Genomic DNA, 16,072 nt, shown 5'->3' with positions numbered 1-16,072 from the left:
AAGATTTTGCGAACCAATCATCTCATATTCAATGTTGCCAACAATCATCTAATACATTTATAAAGTATAGGAATATCGCTACAATTTTAAGTACTCATTAATAAAATTTTGAATATACCGAAGACTATTGAAAATTATCGAACACATTATAGCACATCGATTTTTTTTTTTAAATCGATAAGAAAACTCATCGATCGATAGAATAACATTTGTAGATGATTCGAGTAGTCGAAAAAAAAGTATCGATTCATAAATTAAGTCAGAGATGCATTACATACTGCATCTTCAATAACTATTAGAAAATGCGTGACGTAGCGATGGATGCAAATGGAAATGGGAAGCGTGATCTTCCCCGAATAGTTCTACAGCAACGAATTATGAGTACTGAAGTGAGTAAATGCTTTGTCAACTAAGTGCAAAAATCCTGACAAAAGTAAATAACGGTAATCGGCGTGGATCAAGTCGTTTCTAACCTTTTTGACAGAAGCGTATTCTACTGATTAATGCCTGGATTGTCAAAATCTGTTTATCAAATCATACGATACGTGAATAACGTCTCATATCCTTTTCTGAATAATAATCGTTGAAATAAATATTCATAAAATGGTACATACATATTATAATTGGTATTTTGTTAAAATCAAGAAATAACTAACATAAAAATAGTAACATTTGTATATATATATTTTTTTTTGTTTTATGTTCAGGAAATATCTAAATCTACGGATTTGGATTTTATTTATGATGATGCAGACAAGCATGCTAACGAAATTGCAGAATTATACAGTTATTCAGAACAATCTGAATTACACGTTAACCTTACAGTGAGTATAGGCATTTCTATGGTTATTTTACGAAAAATTAATACAATAGAAATATATTTATTCTTAGGCATTTGAAGAACAAATGGAATTATATAAATTAAGACCATGGTGGCAAAATTTATCAGAAGCTCAACAAAAATCTGTAATTTACAAATTATTAGATCAATTAGAGGTTTCTAACAAACAATTAAGGATGAAGGCAGCAAGATGTATTTTGTATTTAGCTCAAGGTTGTTGGGCTGAAGTACAATCTGATGAAGAGCAACGAGAATGGACCAGAAAAAATGTTATGTTATTGTATGAGGCTGGAATTTTTCCAACATTTGTTGAACTTCTTAATATTGAAATTACGTATGTTTATTCTTTCTTATAAAAAAAAAATTTGATCTATTATCTTTTTATAATTCAAATTTTTAAATTTTTAGTAATAGTAGAAGAGCTGCTTCTGCAATGAGAAAAATATCTGTTAGCCTTGACGATTCCACTGATTTAAGAGTAATTTTGTCAGTTTTATATATTATAACAGAAGTGATGAGAGAAGAAATGAAAAATTTAAAACACAGTATTTATAAAAATAATGTTGAATCTTTTAAAGAAGATTTAATAAATCCTTATGGCGAAGAATTACTTATAGTCAAACTTCTTGGTATGGTAACATATTTTTGCAGTGGAGCAGCTCCACATTTTCCAATGAAAAAAGTTCTTTTATTATTGTGGAAATTAATTTTGGTATCTTTGGGTGGAATTGATACATTGAGAGAATTAAAAAAACAATATCGTGAAGAAGCTGGTCTTGATACACAACAGGAAGATACTTTAGAAGTTGCTAAAACTATGAGAGCTAGTTCTCCTCCTGTCAGTGCAGCAGATTTAATTGAAACACAAAATCAAAAAAAGAATCATAGATCTTATCGACGAGTATGTTAAATTTTTATAAATCTTAAAAATTTTATTTATAATTTACAATTATTATTTAACACTTCTTATTTTCAGTTTTTAATGAAACAAAGTTCATTAGATGAACCAGGCTTGGAAATGGAATATGAAGGTGCAGAAATGGGAAATGATACTGCAAACAATGAAGGTGAAGGAGAAGCTAATGTATTTATGAATCAAACTGTTTTGACTCAGTTACGAACTTATTGTCAAAATGAAAATAATCAACCTCAAGTAAGACCTGATACTCCACAACTTACTAAAGGAAAAAGTAATATTTTTATTATATTTTAAAAAATGATTATTATTTAAAAATATAAAATATTATTTCAAAGTAACACATTTTTCAACAAAAGGTTTACCATGGACACCAAAGGTGAGACAAAAGGATGTGGACACTTTTCTGGAAGTATCAAGATTAAAATTTGTTGGTTACAATTTAGAAGGAGACAGACAAAGTCTGGCAGGTTTACCACAACCAATACTTGAAGGTGTTAATACACTTAAAAGAGTAAGTCTAAAACTTTCATATATTTAGTACTTAAAAAATTTAGATCAATAAAATATTTGTTTTTATATTTACAGCATATGTATATATCTTTAGCAGAAATCCAAATTCAAAAAGAAGAACAAATGCTTAGAAATCCTATTAGTACTCCAAGGTTTCCAATTCGTCAAACACCAACAGAAATTGTATATCATGCTATATTACCATTTGTTCCACAATATATGATTGCATTACTGAAAATTTTATTAGCAGCTGCACCTACTAGTAAAGCTAAAACAGATAGTACTAATATTATGGCTGATGTTTTACCAGGACAAATGCCGTAAGTTTTAAGAAAAACATGATTTTACGAATTTACATAATAATAACATTCACAGGAATAATATATTAAAATCATTTTTTATTGTATATTTATTAAATATCTTTATCTTTATTATTATATATCTTTATTTTTTTTTTCAGTATGACCGTTTTTCAATCAATGAAACTCGCCATTGATATAAACAGACATAAAGAAATTATTGTTAAAGCTGTATCTGCTATACTACTTCTTTTATTGAAACATTTTAAATTAAATCACATATATCAGTTTGAATTCATGTCACAACATTTAGTATTTGCTAATTGCATACCACTCGTTTTAAAATTTTTAAATCAGAATATTCTAGCTTATATTAAAGTTAAAAACGTGTAAGTTTCATTCTCGAAAAAAAAAAATAAAAAAATAACTATATGAAAATATATATATATATTATATATACTTTCTTTTACAGTATTCCTATCTTGGATTTTCCCATGTGTGTTATTGGAGAACAACCAGATGTATCTCTTGATAATCTTGAAACTGGAGACAATTCACCATGTTCATGGAGAAATGTTTTTTCTTGCATTAATTTATTACGTATTCTTAATAAATTGACAAAATGGAAACATAGTAGAATTATGGTTTGTATTTTTTTTTGTATTATTTTTATTATTAATTTTGTTTATTTGCTATGAATATTTTAACTTTTATTTATTTTATAGATGTTAATTGTTTTTAAATCAGCACCCATATTAAAACGTACATTAAAAGTCAGACATGCAATGATGCAATTATATGTCTTAAAATTACTAAAAATGCAAACCAGATATTTAGGACGACAATGGCGAAAAACTAATATGAAAACAATCAGTGCAATTTACGCAAAAGTTCGACATCGTTTGAATGATGATTGGGCTTATGGAAATGGTAAAAATAAAAAATAAAAAAATAAAAAAATATCATTTATAAGATATATAATATCTTATGTAATATATCTTATATAATATAAAATGTATTTGATATAAACAGTTATAAGTAATTTATTTTCATTTAGATTTAGAAGCACGACCTTGGGATTTTCAAGTAGATGAGTGCGTATTACGTTCTTGTGTTGACCGATTTAATAATCTACGATACACTAATGTCCCTAAAGATAAAGATATGGAACCTGTTGATAATTCTGTTACGTCGGTACTCGGAGTAAATGTGGAATTAAGCGATGAATTTAAACAACATTATGAATTATGGTTACAACAAGAAGTATTTCAAAGAAGTATTAATTGGGACGAATTATTAGATCCTGAAGCGTGTGAGATTTAAATTTTTAATAAGTGTAATATAATATATATATATATTAAAATCGTATTTTCGTCAACTCATAGACCTGGATCAAATTTTGACGTTTTTATAAATTATATACTATTGTGAAGTGTTCAAAAAAAACATTGCCATATCGATGCATTGGAAACTGAATTCATATTTGGTTTATATACATTGAACAATGAATGGTCCTAATCTAACGAACATTTAACACAGAGACTAGTGATTTTTCAAAAATAGTTTATGACATAATGTGTAATTTTTTTACATTTGTTTGTGTGTATTTAATTTGTTTAATGTATATTGCTTATAGCAATATGTTATTACTATTATAGTTATAAGTGAATATATATAATCATTATGAAAAACTAGGATAAATTTATTCAAAATATGGTTCATATAAGTTTCTGTAAATTAATTTTTAATAATATAACGAACTGCGAATTGTATACCAATTTAAACTTCCTATATTCTATATAATTTTTATATGTACTCTATTTTACTGTGACTTGTCATTGTATAGTGATAATATTTATCATGATACAGTCTACAATGGTATTTACAAACATAAATCTTAATATGTATAATGTATTAATTTAACTTAAACTGCATTTTTTAAAATTTGCTAATTTTGTACATTAAATATGTTTTATTCATTATTAAATGTGGCAGTAATGCGTGTTTGACCTGTGTGTTACATATAGATAATCTCTTTATATGAGACAGAAAGAGAAAGATGAATAGTGAAATCAGTTGTATATAAATTCATAATGCAAAAATTTATGAAGCACTCATATGGTGCTTTTCTATCATAGAATTATTTCATTTAATAGCTGAATATTTAAAATATAGATTATATAAATTATAGACTGAATAATTAAACTTTCTCTTATTTATTTATTGTAATGTATATTTAAATAATTTCAGCGCAAAGTATCACATGATTATATTATTTTATTCACAGTATAGGATATTTTTTGTGATTGACGTGATTTAAATCGTCAAAAGTAAATAAAATTATAGTCTACATATAAGTTGTAATTTTTAAATCGTTGAAAAAATTTTTAAGGAGTTATCTATAAATTACATTTGTTGTATAAAAATATATGTATAATATATATATATATAAAACACTTTATATTTACTATAAATTATATTTCCTGAGATAATATCTAAAAATGACACATATTATCTGCATATAGTTTAATTAGTAAATTATACTTTACATTTGAAAATTAGTTCAAAAAATAAATGAATTAAATTTCTAATAAATTAGATTTTATACAGAATATAAAATTTCAAAATTTGAGGCACTTTTGTGTTAAATATATGGAATGTTATAATCACAGATGATGATTAATGGAACAATTTTTTGTGATCTGTATATATATATATATATATATATTCTATATATATTCTGTATATATATATACAGAATTATACATTATTACATAACAAAAATTCTACTTATGGTTTCACCCATTTGTATGAACCATAATAAGCGAAATTATTTTCTTTTGCCATTTCATCTGCTTCTTTGGGTCCTCGTGAACCATATCTAAATTTTTAATAGAACATATTATTTGAAAAAATAAAAAATAAAAATAATTGTTAAAAATGTAACTTACTTATAGGGAATTGGTTTAATTCTTTCGTTTTCTATTTGATGAAGCAAGGGCGTAAAAATTCTCCATGCTTGCGAAAGTTCATCATTACGTACGAAATGCATTTGCGAGCCACAAAATACATCCAAAATTAATCGTTCATATGCATCCGGAAGTTTTAGATCCTATATAATTAATGTGTTGACATAATATTCCTAAACTTCATAAATACTCTTAAACATAAATACTTCTAAACTTGCCTTATATCTAGAACCATATGTAAGATCTAATTCTGTTTCTTCCATATCGAATGTAATACCAGGTGATTTCGTCATCATTTTAATATATAATGCTTCACCTGGTTGTACTCTAATTACCAATTCATTTCTTTTCGCTTTTCCATCAAATATATCGCCAGGAACATCCTGATATTGTATTCTAACTTCTGCCTTTCGTTCGTTTAAAGCTGAGAATAATATGCTTGTATATTCCATATTATTATTATTAATAATATTATTGATAAAATTAGTTATATATATTAAGAATTATTTTTTATATATTAATATATCTATTTTACCTTTTCCACATTTGAGGATAAACGGAACACCATCCCACCGCTCATTATTAATTTTCAACACAGCAAGGGAATATGTGGGCGTAATTGAACCGGAAGGTACAGTAGCATCATCCAAATAGCCAAGTCGAGCATCAGGATCATCCGATTCAGGATCACCAATATATTGACCTAATACAACATCGTCCAGCGTCAAAGTCTTTATGCACTTTAACACTTTTACCTTTTCATCTCGTATATCATCCGGATGACAAGACGCTGGCTTCTCCATCGCAACCAATGACAAAATTTGTAATAAATGATTCTGCATGACGTCCCTAATGATACCAAATTCATCGAAATAGCCACCTCTTCCTTGCGTACCAAATGGTTCTTTAAATGTAATTTGTACAGAGGCCACATTATCTCTATTCCATGTTGGACTGAATATTCGATTACCAAATCGTAGAGTCATTAAATTTTGAACCATTTCTTTCCCCAAATAATGATCGATACGATAAATCTGATCTTCTCTGAATAAGGATGCGAGATGATCGGACAAAATCTGTGACGTAGCCGCGTCGCGACCGAATGGTTTTTCTATAATTACTCTGGTCCATCCTCTTTAAAAAATAATATACCTAATATATATGATGTTAATCTTAATATAAATTTTAAGACAATTTTAAAATATGTAATAATACTTACTTATCACTCATACAAACATTTCTAATGTGCACAGTTACATTTTCAAATACATTCGGTGGTAAGGCCAAGTAAAATAGTCTATTAGTAATATTGTAGCCTTCCTCGTATTTCTTCAATTCATTGTTCAACATTTCGAATCCTTTTTGCGAATCATATTGACCAGCCATATAGTAATTCAATTTCCAAAATTCTTCATACTTTTTCTCTTCATCCGATTTTACTTTCATATATGGATGACATTTTGCTCGTAATTGGTTCACAGACATATTTGTACGTGCGTAACCAAAAAATGTGGTAGTTTTTGGTAAAAGATTATCCCTAAACAACCACCATAGCGTTGGATAGATTTTTTTCTTTGCTAAGTCACCCTAAAGATTTATCGATTAAATTTATCGATTAAAGCTATTTAACATTTGATTTTGATAGTTATAGAAAAAAAAAATAAAATAAAATTTTACATACAGAAGCTCCAAGTGTTACAAACACATGAGGATAATTTCGATCAAAATGAATTCCTTCGAGATGATCCATTTCTTTCGATTTCAGCGACTGTCTGATGAAGTGCAGACTCTCTTCAGTGGACGTTTCTAAGACACAAAAGGATTATTTTAAAATTATTCATATTAAAATAATTTAGAAAATTATTATTTGTTTATTTTATATTATTTATAGTCAATGAATTTAAACGTGTGAAAATTAATTTAAACTTTGTACATTTAATAACGCATCTTTATTAAGAAACATTAAATTTAACTAGAGAAATATTTATTTTCAAGATAAAATAATAAAAGAAAAATCTTTTCTAGTGAAATTTTTAATCTAATTTTATAAAAAGAAAAAAAATGAATTTAAGAATCGCATAAGATTGAATTCAAAATATAAATATAAATATAGAAAAATTAGGAATATTATAATATATAAATTTACGAATGAAGAATAAAATTGAAAGTACAAAGTCACTTTCGAATGATTCGTTGAATAGAAATTGATGTATTTCCTATCATGAATTAATCAATTAAATACATAAATAGAAATTTAAATGAATTTTAATTACAAACTACGTTGTACATCTACACTATTCGATTTTAAAAGAAAACTATCTTGTTTTTTTTAAATTTTATCAAATAAAATCTCTTTATCTTTCTTCAAATATTTTTAAATCTTTAATCTTTTTCTTTTTTAAATCTTTTAAATCTTAGATAAGTTTAAAATAAATCATGCGATAAGTTATTAAACATGTTAAAATAATTATATAACAAAGATTTAAGATAATAGAAAAAAATCAAGCAATCGAAATTCATCATATTCATATAAAGAATCATATAAAAGATATTTTTATTTTTTTTTTTAAATTTCTTGATTTAATCAAATATTAAAAGAAACGCGAATAAATAAAAAGATAAAAATGCAATATTAAATTAAATTTAACATTGTATTGATGTCATTAAACATAAAAAATTTATACCGAATGTGTGTATTTAGCAATATGCATTTATTATTCAAACTAGTTTCCACAAATCTTATATAACAAAAAATTATTCATATCGTCAAAGGTATTATCAAGTATAATATAAAAAACGCCCGAATGTATTACTATAATTACTATTAAAATTTAAAATATTATTAGTTACATTGATAAAAATATTAAAAAACAAAATGAAGAAAAAACTATCACATTAAACAATAAAAAACTAAATATTTTAAAAATTCAATATAAATTACGCATAAAATTTTTTTATATAATCTTAATTAAAGATTCAGTTAAAGTACAAATTTCGAACGTAGTAGCTTATTAACTTATATTGCAGAGAAAGAGATAAATTAATAATTAGATAACAAACTGAAAAATAAATAATATTTTTTTTTAAACATGTATTATGTTTTGTTTTTTTTTTTAATATATAAAATTCTTTTATCGTATAAACAATTTTTTATTTATCACTTATCTTTTTATAAATCACATTTTAATACACTTCATAAAAAATGCACTGATAATAAAAAAAAAATAAAAAAAATAGAAAAAATAATATAAACACATTTTAAAAAAACTTACTTATCATGGTAATAAATTTTTGAATGATATTTATCACAGAAAACCAAAATTTTTTCCGGAAATGTGATCCGATGGAAAACTAAAACGACCGCCAAAAACCTACCGATCAGTTCAACTGTTTGACTCAGACTAATTATGACGATCGATGCGATGACTATTTCACAGTCTCAGGAAGATACACATATGATTTTGAAATATAAATATACTTGAAAAATCCAAGGATATTTGTAAATTTCTTCTTTTTCTTTTTAACGTATTATATTTTTTTTCAATATATATATATATATTTATATATGTTTCAAAATACACGATTATTATATGATTATGTGATTATTTCACTTATTGTTATTTCTTAATGAAAAATATTCAATCTTGTTTGATCTTTTCTTTTAAATTATGTATTTATTTTAACCTATATTTTATGTTTAAGGAAATTATTTATTAAGAATTATTTCAATAAAAATTTTATTCTTTATCTATTTTTATATATAATTATAAGGAATAAGTATAAATGTAACTTGTAAAAACACGATATATTGTCAATGTACGATTACGTAATTATGTTAATATTCCTATTTTCTTGTTACACTAAATTTCTTTTTTATTCTATAAATTTTATATTATGGTAAGTTTATTTATTTAATAGTTTTAATAATAATGATGAATATTTTTAATTAACTTAATTTTAATATATACATTTATACTTTTTTTCGAAATACAATCAATCTCGAAGACATATTAGAAACTGAATTAAGATTAGTAAGAAACAGCTATTTAAATATTCTGCTAGTTCATATTATTTGTTGAGCAGGTAGTGAAGGCAACGACGTGTTGTCTTTGATGGTCAAGGTCACGTCGATTTAAAGTAGACAAAGACTAATTATTCAATTAATAACGAATATTAAGATACATATGTTTATCTTGAATAAAATATAAAATAAGTCAAAAATTTAATCTTGAAATCTTTTAATCTTTTTCATTCTTTTAATTTATTTTTTTTTATAAATTTAAAATTTTATAAAAATTATCATAAAAATTTATTTCTTAGTTGTATATTATGTTTCTAAAGTTGTTGTTAATAGTTAAAATAGTTGTTAAAATATATTCAATACATCTTTTATAACATTAATTTATAATTAATATAATAAAATATATATATATTATGTACGCATGCAACATAAAATAGTTACATGTGTGAATGCATAAGTGTGAGAACTAATGACTTCGCAAATAAAAAGTGATTCGTAACTTGTTGTCGTCCGATGTTAATCTTTGAATAAAATAAGAAATTCTAATAAAATTTATTGAAATATTGATTTCTAACTAAAAAAAATATAATTTATGTATCAATAAATATTTCAATAAATCAAAACAATAATAAAAATTTGATCTTTAATTATAGATATGATAATGAGTATTTTAATTTGTATTAATTTCATTAAAATTATAACTATATGCACTCGAAGCATACATAAATATAATAGTAAATAAATTACAAATTTATAATAGTAAATAAAATAGGTAATATTCGGATTAAAGAAATATAAACGAGAAAAAAAATTATATTTAAATACTGAAATAAAATATAATAATAATAATAATAAATCATATTTTAAATTTTATATATTTTTCTATTAAATTCTTAACAATAATTGTGAATTATCTTTTCATCATATAACAATAGTAAAATTTTCTTTATGTTAATGTTTTTCTTATATTACCACAATATAAAATAATAATCAAATGTATATTATGATATATCGAAGATTGTGTATTGTATTTTATTTATTATTTTTCAATAGTTTTATTATGATCTAAATAAGTTATAAAAAATATTAAACAATAAAATATATTGTCAATAAGACTTTTATTTTATAAACATATGAAAATGATATATTTTTAATAAAAAGAATATATACTAAACATAAATTTTATTTTAATCTAAAATATTAATTTAATTTTAAAATAATTTAAAATTTTATTTTAATCTAAAATATATGTAATTGATAAGTTTTTTCGTGCATTTATCAACAGCAAACACATGATAATAAAATCGCGCGATTCATAACATGTTATGATGGTTTAATACAATCACAAATATATATAATTTCATTATTAAATTATTTAATATTTTTCATTTGTGATCTAATAAATTTTTCTAAATCGATTTCTTCTTAAATATTTCATTTTTATTATAAATTATTATATTATAAAATACATATATATATATATATATGAAATAATTTAAAAAGTGAATGTATATTCAAGTTTAAATCGTACTACCATTTATGCAACATTTCCAATGCCAAACTGATATTACAGACCTACTTTTTCATTTCGCTTTACAATGACTCATATAAATATAAATTGTAACACGCTAAAAAAACACATTCTTTTTAAATATTTGTTGCAATAATTGTTTAATATTAATATGCATTTAATACTAATAATATTTTAATAATAATATAAAAATGAAACAGAAAAATCAGCATTATATAAAATATAATACGTAATAAAATGATTTGCTTATAAATATATCAAAAAGAAATAGTTATTCATTTTTTTTCAATTATTTTTTATCATATAATATAAAAATAAAATATCTATCATAAAAGATTTTATAATATATTATGCAAATATATTATTCGAAAAAAAATAATGCAAAACAGTTTGGTAAAAAAAATGTATTCAAAATATTACGAATCAACAACCTAATAAAAATAAACTGCAAAAATTTTGAAAAAAAAATTAACTAAAAATGTTATAAATTAAATAAATAAAGTATAATTTAACCTATAATATATAAATAAAAATAAAAGACTTACTTCTTACTTTCTCCATTATAAATATTAAAAGATTTGAAAAATATTATAAAATAAAAATATAAAAATATTTCACAAATGTTCTCTTGTGTACTATAGGAAATATATACTATCAAAATGACTATGTAACTCTTTCACGAAATGAAGGTTACACTGGAAAACATTATGCGATGGTTTACACGTGAACTGATCAACTGGTATTTTAAAATTCTCTTCGCGAAGATCTCATTTCTTGGCGTTCCCCGCTATCCCTCATTTTGGTCCATCTCATGTTACTATCATTTTTGCTTACTATATAAATATAATTTATATTTTTTTCAAATGGTAGAAAATATTAATCTTAGAATAAATTTTTTAATTATTTCTTAATTATTAAATCTCATTAAACTTTTTATACATTTTTAATTTCAACATATATTTATATAATTATATACAATATAATTAATCGTACTAAAAAAATACAATATTTGTAATATATATTTATAATAATAAAAATAAGTCTAACAATAAATTTTACTATCAATGATTTTTAATTATTAAATTTATTTATTAATCTTCAGTAATTTTAGCGCCATCTATTACTAAACATACCTTTTTGAAATAAATAATATCAAAGGTACATATTTGCTTAAATGAAATAATTAGTTAAAAAATATTTTTTTATAAAATTTATCTAATATTTTAAATATAATATTTTATAAAAAGATATTAAAAATTAATTAATAGATTTAGTAAAAATTTTAATTTCAAGTTTCTTAACCTCATATATATTGTTTAATACTTTTTAAAATTTATATATATTTTTGTTTATAGAAAATGAGATTGAATATAATATATTTTAAAAGTAGACATCATGCAAGAGCACCTCAAAATGAAAAAAAAGTACCATTTAAAGAAATTGTACCTTTATGTTTAAAAAATTCAGTTAAAGGAAGTTCAAAAAATATGATAGGTAAAATGATATATTTTACAATATAATATTTTATTACAATACAAATTTTTTATAAGAAAAATATTATTAAGAGATTTAATAATTAAATATATTTGTATATAAATATTTCAGAAAATAAATGTTTATTTGAAATGTCACTTTTATTTGGATGTTGGAAAGAAAATACGTTTAATGATAAAATATGTGAGAAGTTTGCACAAAATTTAAATGATTGTTATAAAAAGTATTTGAAGAATTCAGTTATACAAAAGAAATTACGAGAAATTGATGTTCCTGATCCTGATAGTAAAATACTTACAAATAAACAAATAACATATCTTTTACGTATGTATCCAAATGTTTAATAATTTTGAATAAAATATTAGAATATTATATAAAAAATATTTTTATTGTTACATTATTATTATCATTAATAAAATTCATACTATTATTATAATGAATTAATAATATGAAATAAAATATTATATTATGAAAGAATTTCATTATCAATCTGTTTAACCTGTGCTTGTAAATGCTTCATTCTTAATCGTGTAGAATAACCTGTGCATGAATAAAATTAATTCTAATAAATTTTTTTTTACAATATCAATTATAAAAAATTATAATACTTACGAATTGGATATTTAGTAGAAATAGACGTAACTTCTTGTATAGTGTTTAATTGATGTTCAATACGTTTTAATGCTTTATTATTTTCTATTTGTTCATCTTTATAATAATAATATGTACAAAATAATGTAATGGCACAAAGAGTAAGAACTACTTTTCTACATATCCATATTGTATTTAATAAATAGTTCTAAATTAAAAAATAAAAATCATTTATTTTTATGTAATTTTTTAATATCAACTATTTAATATCAACTATTTTAAAAATCTAATTCTATATTACCTGATTGTCATTGGAATAATGCATATTATTATAATATTGAACCAACATTCGTTCTACTATTATATTCAAACTTAAAATTGAAAAAAGAGTGATTCTTGCATCTACAGTTTTTTTAGAAGAACTAAATAATGCACATAAAATACAACTAATTATGTAATAAATAATTGATTGAAACCAAGAAACTTCTCCAACAATCCAATTTTGAAAAGAACGAAAGTATGAGAAGATTTCATACAATAATTCTTTTTGATCTTTTGCAGATTCTCTGTAATCAATAATATTATTTTTTAATTATCTTATAATAAGATTATATATAAAATTATAATAAAAAAAATTTTATATACTCACTTGAAATCTTTAACTAAATTATTAACACTTTCAGAAGAAGATTTTAATACAATACCAAGTTCTTTTCCATGATTTAAAAGTTTATTTTGCATTTGTAGACTCTGTTTTTGATTATCAAGTATAATTTCTTGCATTTCTGTAGCTTCTAATAATTGTTCTTTCATTCGAGAAGAAACATGATATAATCTGTAAAAAATTATTATTAATTTCTTCAAAAAATTTTTAATAATTATATATAAAAGAATTTACTGTTTAACCATGTTGTCAGTTTGAACTTGCCAAGCTTCATAATTTAAATAAAAACACATGTGCATAGTATGTATATAAAATTCATTATATACATTAAATGCTCTATCTGACATATTATTAATACAATTTCTATAAAAATAATAAATACAAAAATTATTAAATATAATAAAATTGATTTATATTATTATTATATTTTATTTAGTTTACATTATTATATTTACCTGCGTTGATATTCTGAATTAATAAGATAACAATCATATGTCTCATGTCCACTATCTTTTAAAAAACAATTTGTTAATTTTAAGGCAAGAAGAGAATGTTCTTGATCATTTAATTTATTACAATCAATTTTTATTGTTTTAATAGCATTTTGCCAACAAATTCCATGTTGAGATAAGGATGATTTTGCTATATATATAAACACAAATATAAAATATAAAATTTATTATATTTTTATTTATGTAATTAAATAATATATACCTTTAATTAAATGATATTGTTTTTCTCCCAATTCTTTTAATATTATACTTCCATCAATGGCAAATAAATAAGGAATAGAAAAAAATAAAAATATATTTAAATTATATATTTTTATTATTAACATAATGTATGTTAAATTTAAATTTGTTTTTTAAATTTATTTCATGTATGCATTATAATAAATAAACTATTTATATTAGTACTTTTTTATATCAATATATAAGTAATTTGTTTAATTCATATATAATGTTCAAAAATTTAAATTTACATTTACAATTTATTAGTCAAATATTAAATTACTATAAATTACTATATACTAGTTTTTTGATGCATATTCATTAATAAAAAAAAATAAAAATTCACTTTATAAAATATCAAACTTTTTTAACAAATGCAAAATTTCAAAAATATATTTGCTACTATATTATAAGAATTGAATGTTGAAAATAAACTTTTTAATATGTAACGATTTAAAATATTAAGGCGCTTTTTCAAATATTTTTAACAAAGTTTTATGATGGCCAAAAAAATAATATATGTAAACAAACTCTCTTTATATATACTAATATTTTTTAAACATTATCATTATTTAAAATCTCTAAAATTTATAAATAAATTTATAAATCTTTAAATAGTCATACTATAAAATCATAACAATCAAAATTTGCTAATAAATTTCTTCGCCATGAATAATGATTTTATAGTAAGACAATTTCTTAGTTCAAATTTCAAATTTCTTACTGCAAACTTCATATAAAAATTAATGATTTCAAGTCACATATTCGAATAATATAAATTCATGATTTAATTATAACTAATATTATAGTTAGAAACTTTTATTTTTATATTTATAATTACTTGATAAAAAATTAAAAACAAATTAAATAAATCAAAATTTACAATTGTAAAGTAAAATAAAAATATTTCATATTATTAAATATGTTTTTTATCTAAAATCAAAATCATTTAAATATATGAGAAAATATTTAATTTTCATAAAATCATAAATTATTCAAATATAATTTTGTTTCATGTTTGTCATAGAATATTCAACAACATGATGATGAAGTTTTCGATTAGTGCGCCACCAAGTAGACTATCATATAACATCGATTTCAAATATTAATATATATTTCTTATTTTATTGCGTTTAAATCTTATATGTTAATATGTATATATTTAATTTTAATATCAGATATACGAATATTAAGGATAACAAGATATATGTATAATCATAGTTATTATAAAATTTTAAATTTAAGATACTACGAGATATTTTAAATGATATTATAAAGTATCATATAAAAAGAAAAAAGAGAGAGAAAGAAAAAAATTATTAATTATTTTACAAAGATTAAAATGTATTTGATTCCTCTTTCATATATTCAATTCTATGAAGAATTATCAAAAAGGTTTCCTTCATTGTCTTGAATAGTTCCCAAGAAGCTTGAAAAACTACAGAAGCGCTTTGGCAATCGGCCAATATCTTCTATCATTGAATTTGGACAAACCGAGAATA

The 16,072-nt window shown here is 22.0% G+C and overlaps 4 protein-coding genes across 7 annotated transcripts; 2 read left to right on the top strand and 2 right to left on the bottom strand.

The window, feature by feature from the left end:
* Positions 1–196: 196 nt before the first annotated feature.
* On the top strand, positions 197–3,892 carry LOC122720378 (striatin-interacting protein 1). 2 transcript variants are annotated; one of them, XM_043947050.1, is made up of 11 exons: positions 197–389; positions 708–824; positions 892–1,175; positions 1,250–1,742; positions 1,818–2,031; positions 2,117–2,271; positions 2,346–2,590; positions 2,731–2,958; positions 3,042–3,213; positions 3,295–3,499; positions 3,627–3,892. In XM_043947050.1, exons 1-11 carry the CDS (start codon positions 303–305, stop codon positions 3,890–3,892), a joined length of 2,466 nt encoding a protein of 821 aa, XP_043802985.1. In that variant the 5' UTR covers positions 197–302. The 2 variants fall into 2 exon arrangements, with proteins under 2 accessions (XP_043802985.1, XP_043802986.1); XM_043947051.1 differs by having other exon boundaries at positions 289–606.
* A 133-nt stretch (positions 3,893–4,025) lies between these two features.
* Positions 4,026–11,843, bottom strand: LOC122720379 (glucose-6-phosphate 1-dehydrogenase). 3 transcript variants are annotated; one of them, XM_043947052.1, is made up of 7 exons: positions 11,636–11,843; positions 7,220–7,344; positions 6,758–7,125; positions 6,074–6,672; positions 5,757–5,962; positions 5,521–5,681; positions 4,026–5,450 (listed from the first exon to the last, which is right to left on the bottom strand). In XM_043947052.1, the coding sequence occupies exons 1-7, from the start codon at positions 11,649–11,651 to the stop codon at positions 5,360–5,362; spliced, it is 1,566 nt and encodes a 521-aa protein (XP_043802987.1). In that variant the 5' UTR covers positions 11,652–11,843; the 3' UTR covers positions 4,026–5,359. The 3 variants fall into 3 exon arrangements, with proteins under 3 accessions (XP_043802987.1, XP_043802989.1, XP_043802990.1); XM_043947054.1 differs by lacking the exon at positions 11,636–11,843 and adding an exon at positions 8,811–9,010; XM_043947055.1 differs by lacking the exon at positions 11,636–11,843 and adding an exon at positions 7,710–7,730.
* Positions 11,844–12,448: 605 nt separating this feature from the next.
* Positions 12,449–12,967, top strand: LOC122720449 (coiled-coil-helix-coiled-coil-helix domain-containing protein 1). The gene is made up of 2 exons (XM_043947189.1): positions 12,449–12,584; positions 12,696–12,967. The coding sequence occupies exons 1-2, from the start codon at positions 12,449–12,451 to the stop codon at positions 12,926–12,928; spliced, it is 369 nt and encodes a 122-aa protein (XP_043803124.1). The 3' UTR covers positions 12,929–12,967.
* Positions 12,968–13,050: 83 nt separating this feature from the next.
* On the bottom strand, positions 13,051–14,677 carry LOC122720447. The gene is made up of 7 exons (XM_043947188.1): positions 14,554–14,677; positions 14,295–14,481; positions 14,074–14,202; positions 13,825–14,010; positions 13,477–13,741; positions 13,197–13,383; positions 13,051–13,124 (listed from the first exon to the last, which is right to left on the bottom strand). The coding sequence occupies exons 1-7, from the start codon at positions 14,675–14,677 to the stop codon at positions 13,051–13,053; spliced, it is 1,152 nt and encodes a 383-aa protein (XP_043803123.1).
* Between the last annotated feature and the right edge of the window lie 1,395 nt (positions 14,678–16,072).

The sequence above is a fragment of the Apis laboriosa genome, unplaced genomic scaffold, assembly GCF_014066325.1.
Source record: "Apis laboriosa isolate Shangri-la unplaced genomic scaffold, ASM1406632v1 scaffold12_cov154, whole genome shotgun sequence".
Taxonomy (NCBI): Eukaryota; Metazoa; Arthropoda; class Insecta; order Hymenoptera; family Apidae; genus Apis; species Apis laboriosa.
This window is presented reverse-complemented; position numbering and strand designations above follow the sequence as displayed.

Coding starts and splice junctions, on each gene's coding strand:
- LOC122720449 (XM_043947189.1), top strand. CDS start 12,449: ATGAGATTGAATATAATATATTTTAAAAGTAGACATCATGCAAGAGCA. Junction 12,585..12,695: donor AAGTTCAAAAAATATGATAG/GTAAAATGATAT, acceptor TAAATATTTCAG/AAAATAAATGTTTATTTGAA.
- LOC122720379 (XM_043947052.1), bottom strand. Junction 5,963..6,073: donor TATCCTCAAATGTGGAAAAG/GTAAAATAGATA, acceptor TATTATTCTCAG/CTTTAAACGAACGAAAGGCA. Junction 5,682..5,756: donor CATATGGTTCTAGATATAAG/GCAAGTTTAGAA, acceptor TTAATTATATAG/GATCTAAAACTTCCGGATGC.
- LOC122720447 (XM_043947188.1), bottom strand. CDS start 14,677: ATGTTAATAATAAAAATATATAATTTAAATATATTTTTATTTTTTTCT. Junction 14,482..14,553: donor ACAATATCATTTAATTAAAG/GTATATATTATT, acceptor TTATATATATAG/CAAAATCATCCTTATCTCAA. Junction 13,125..13,196: donor TTCTACTAAATATCCAATTC/GTAAGTATTATA, acceptor ATTCATGCACAG/GTTATTCTACACGATTAAGA.
- LOC122720378 (XM_043947050.1), top strand. CDS start 303: ATGCGTGACGTAGCGATGGATGCAAATGGAAATGGGAAGCGTGATCTT. Junction 2,959..3,041: donor TATATTAAAGTTAAAAACGT/GTAAGTTTCATT, acceptor TTTCTTTTACAG/TATTCCTATCTTGGATTTTC. Junction 3,214..3,294: donor GGAAACATAGTAGAATTATG/GTTTGTATTTTT, acceptor TTTATTTTATAG/ATGTTAATTGTTTTTAAATC.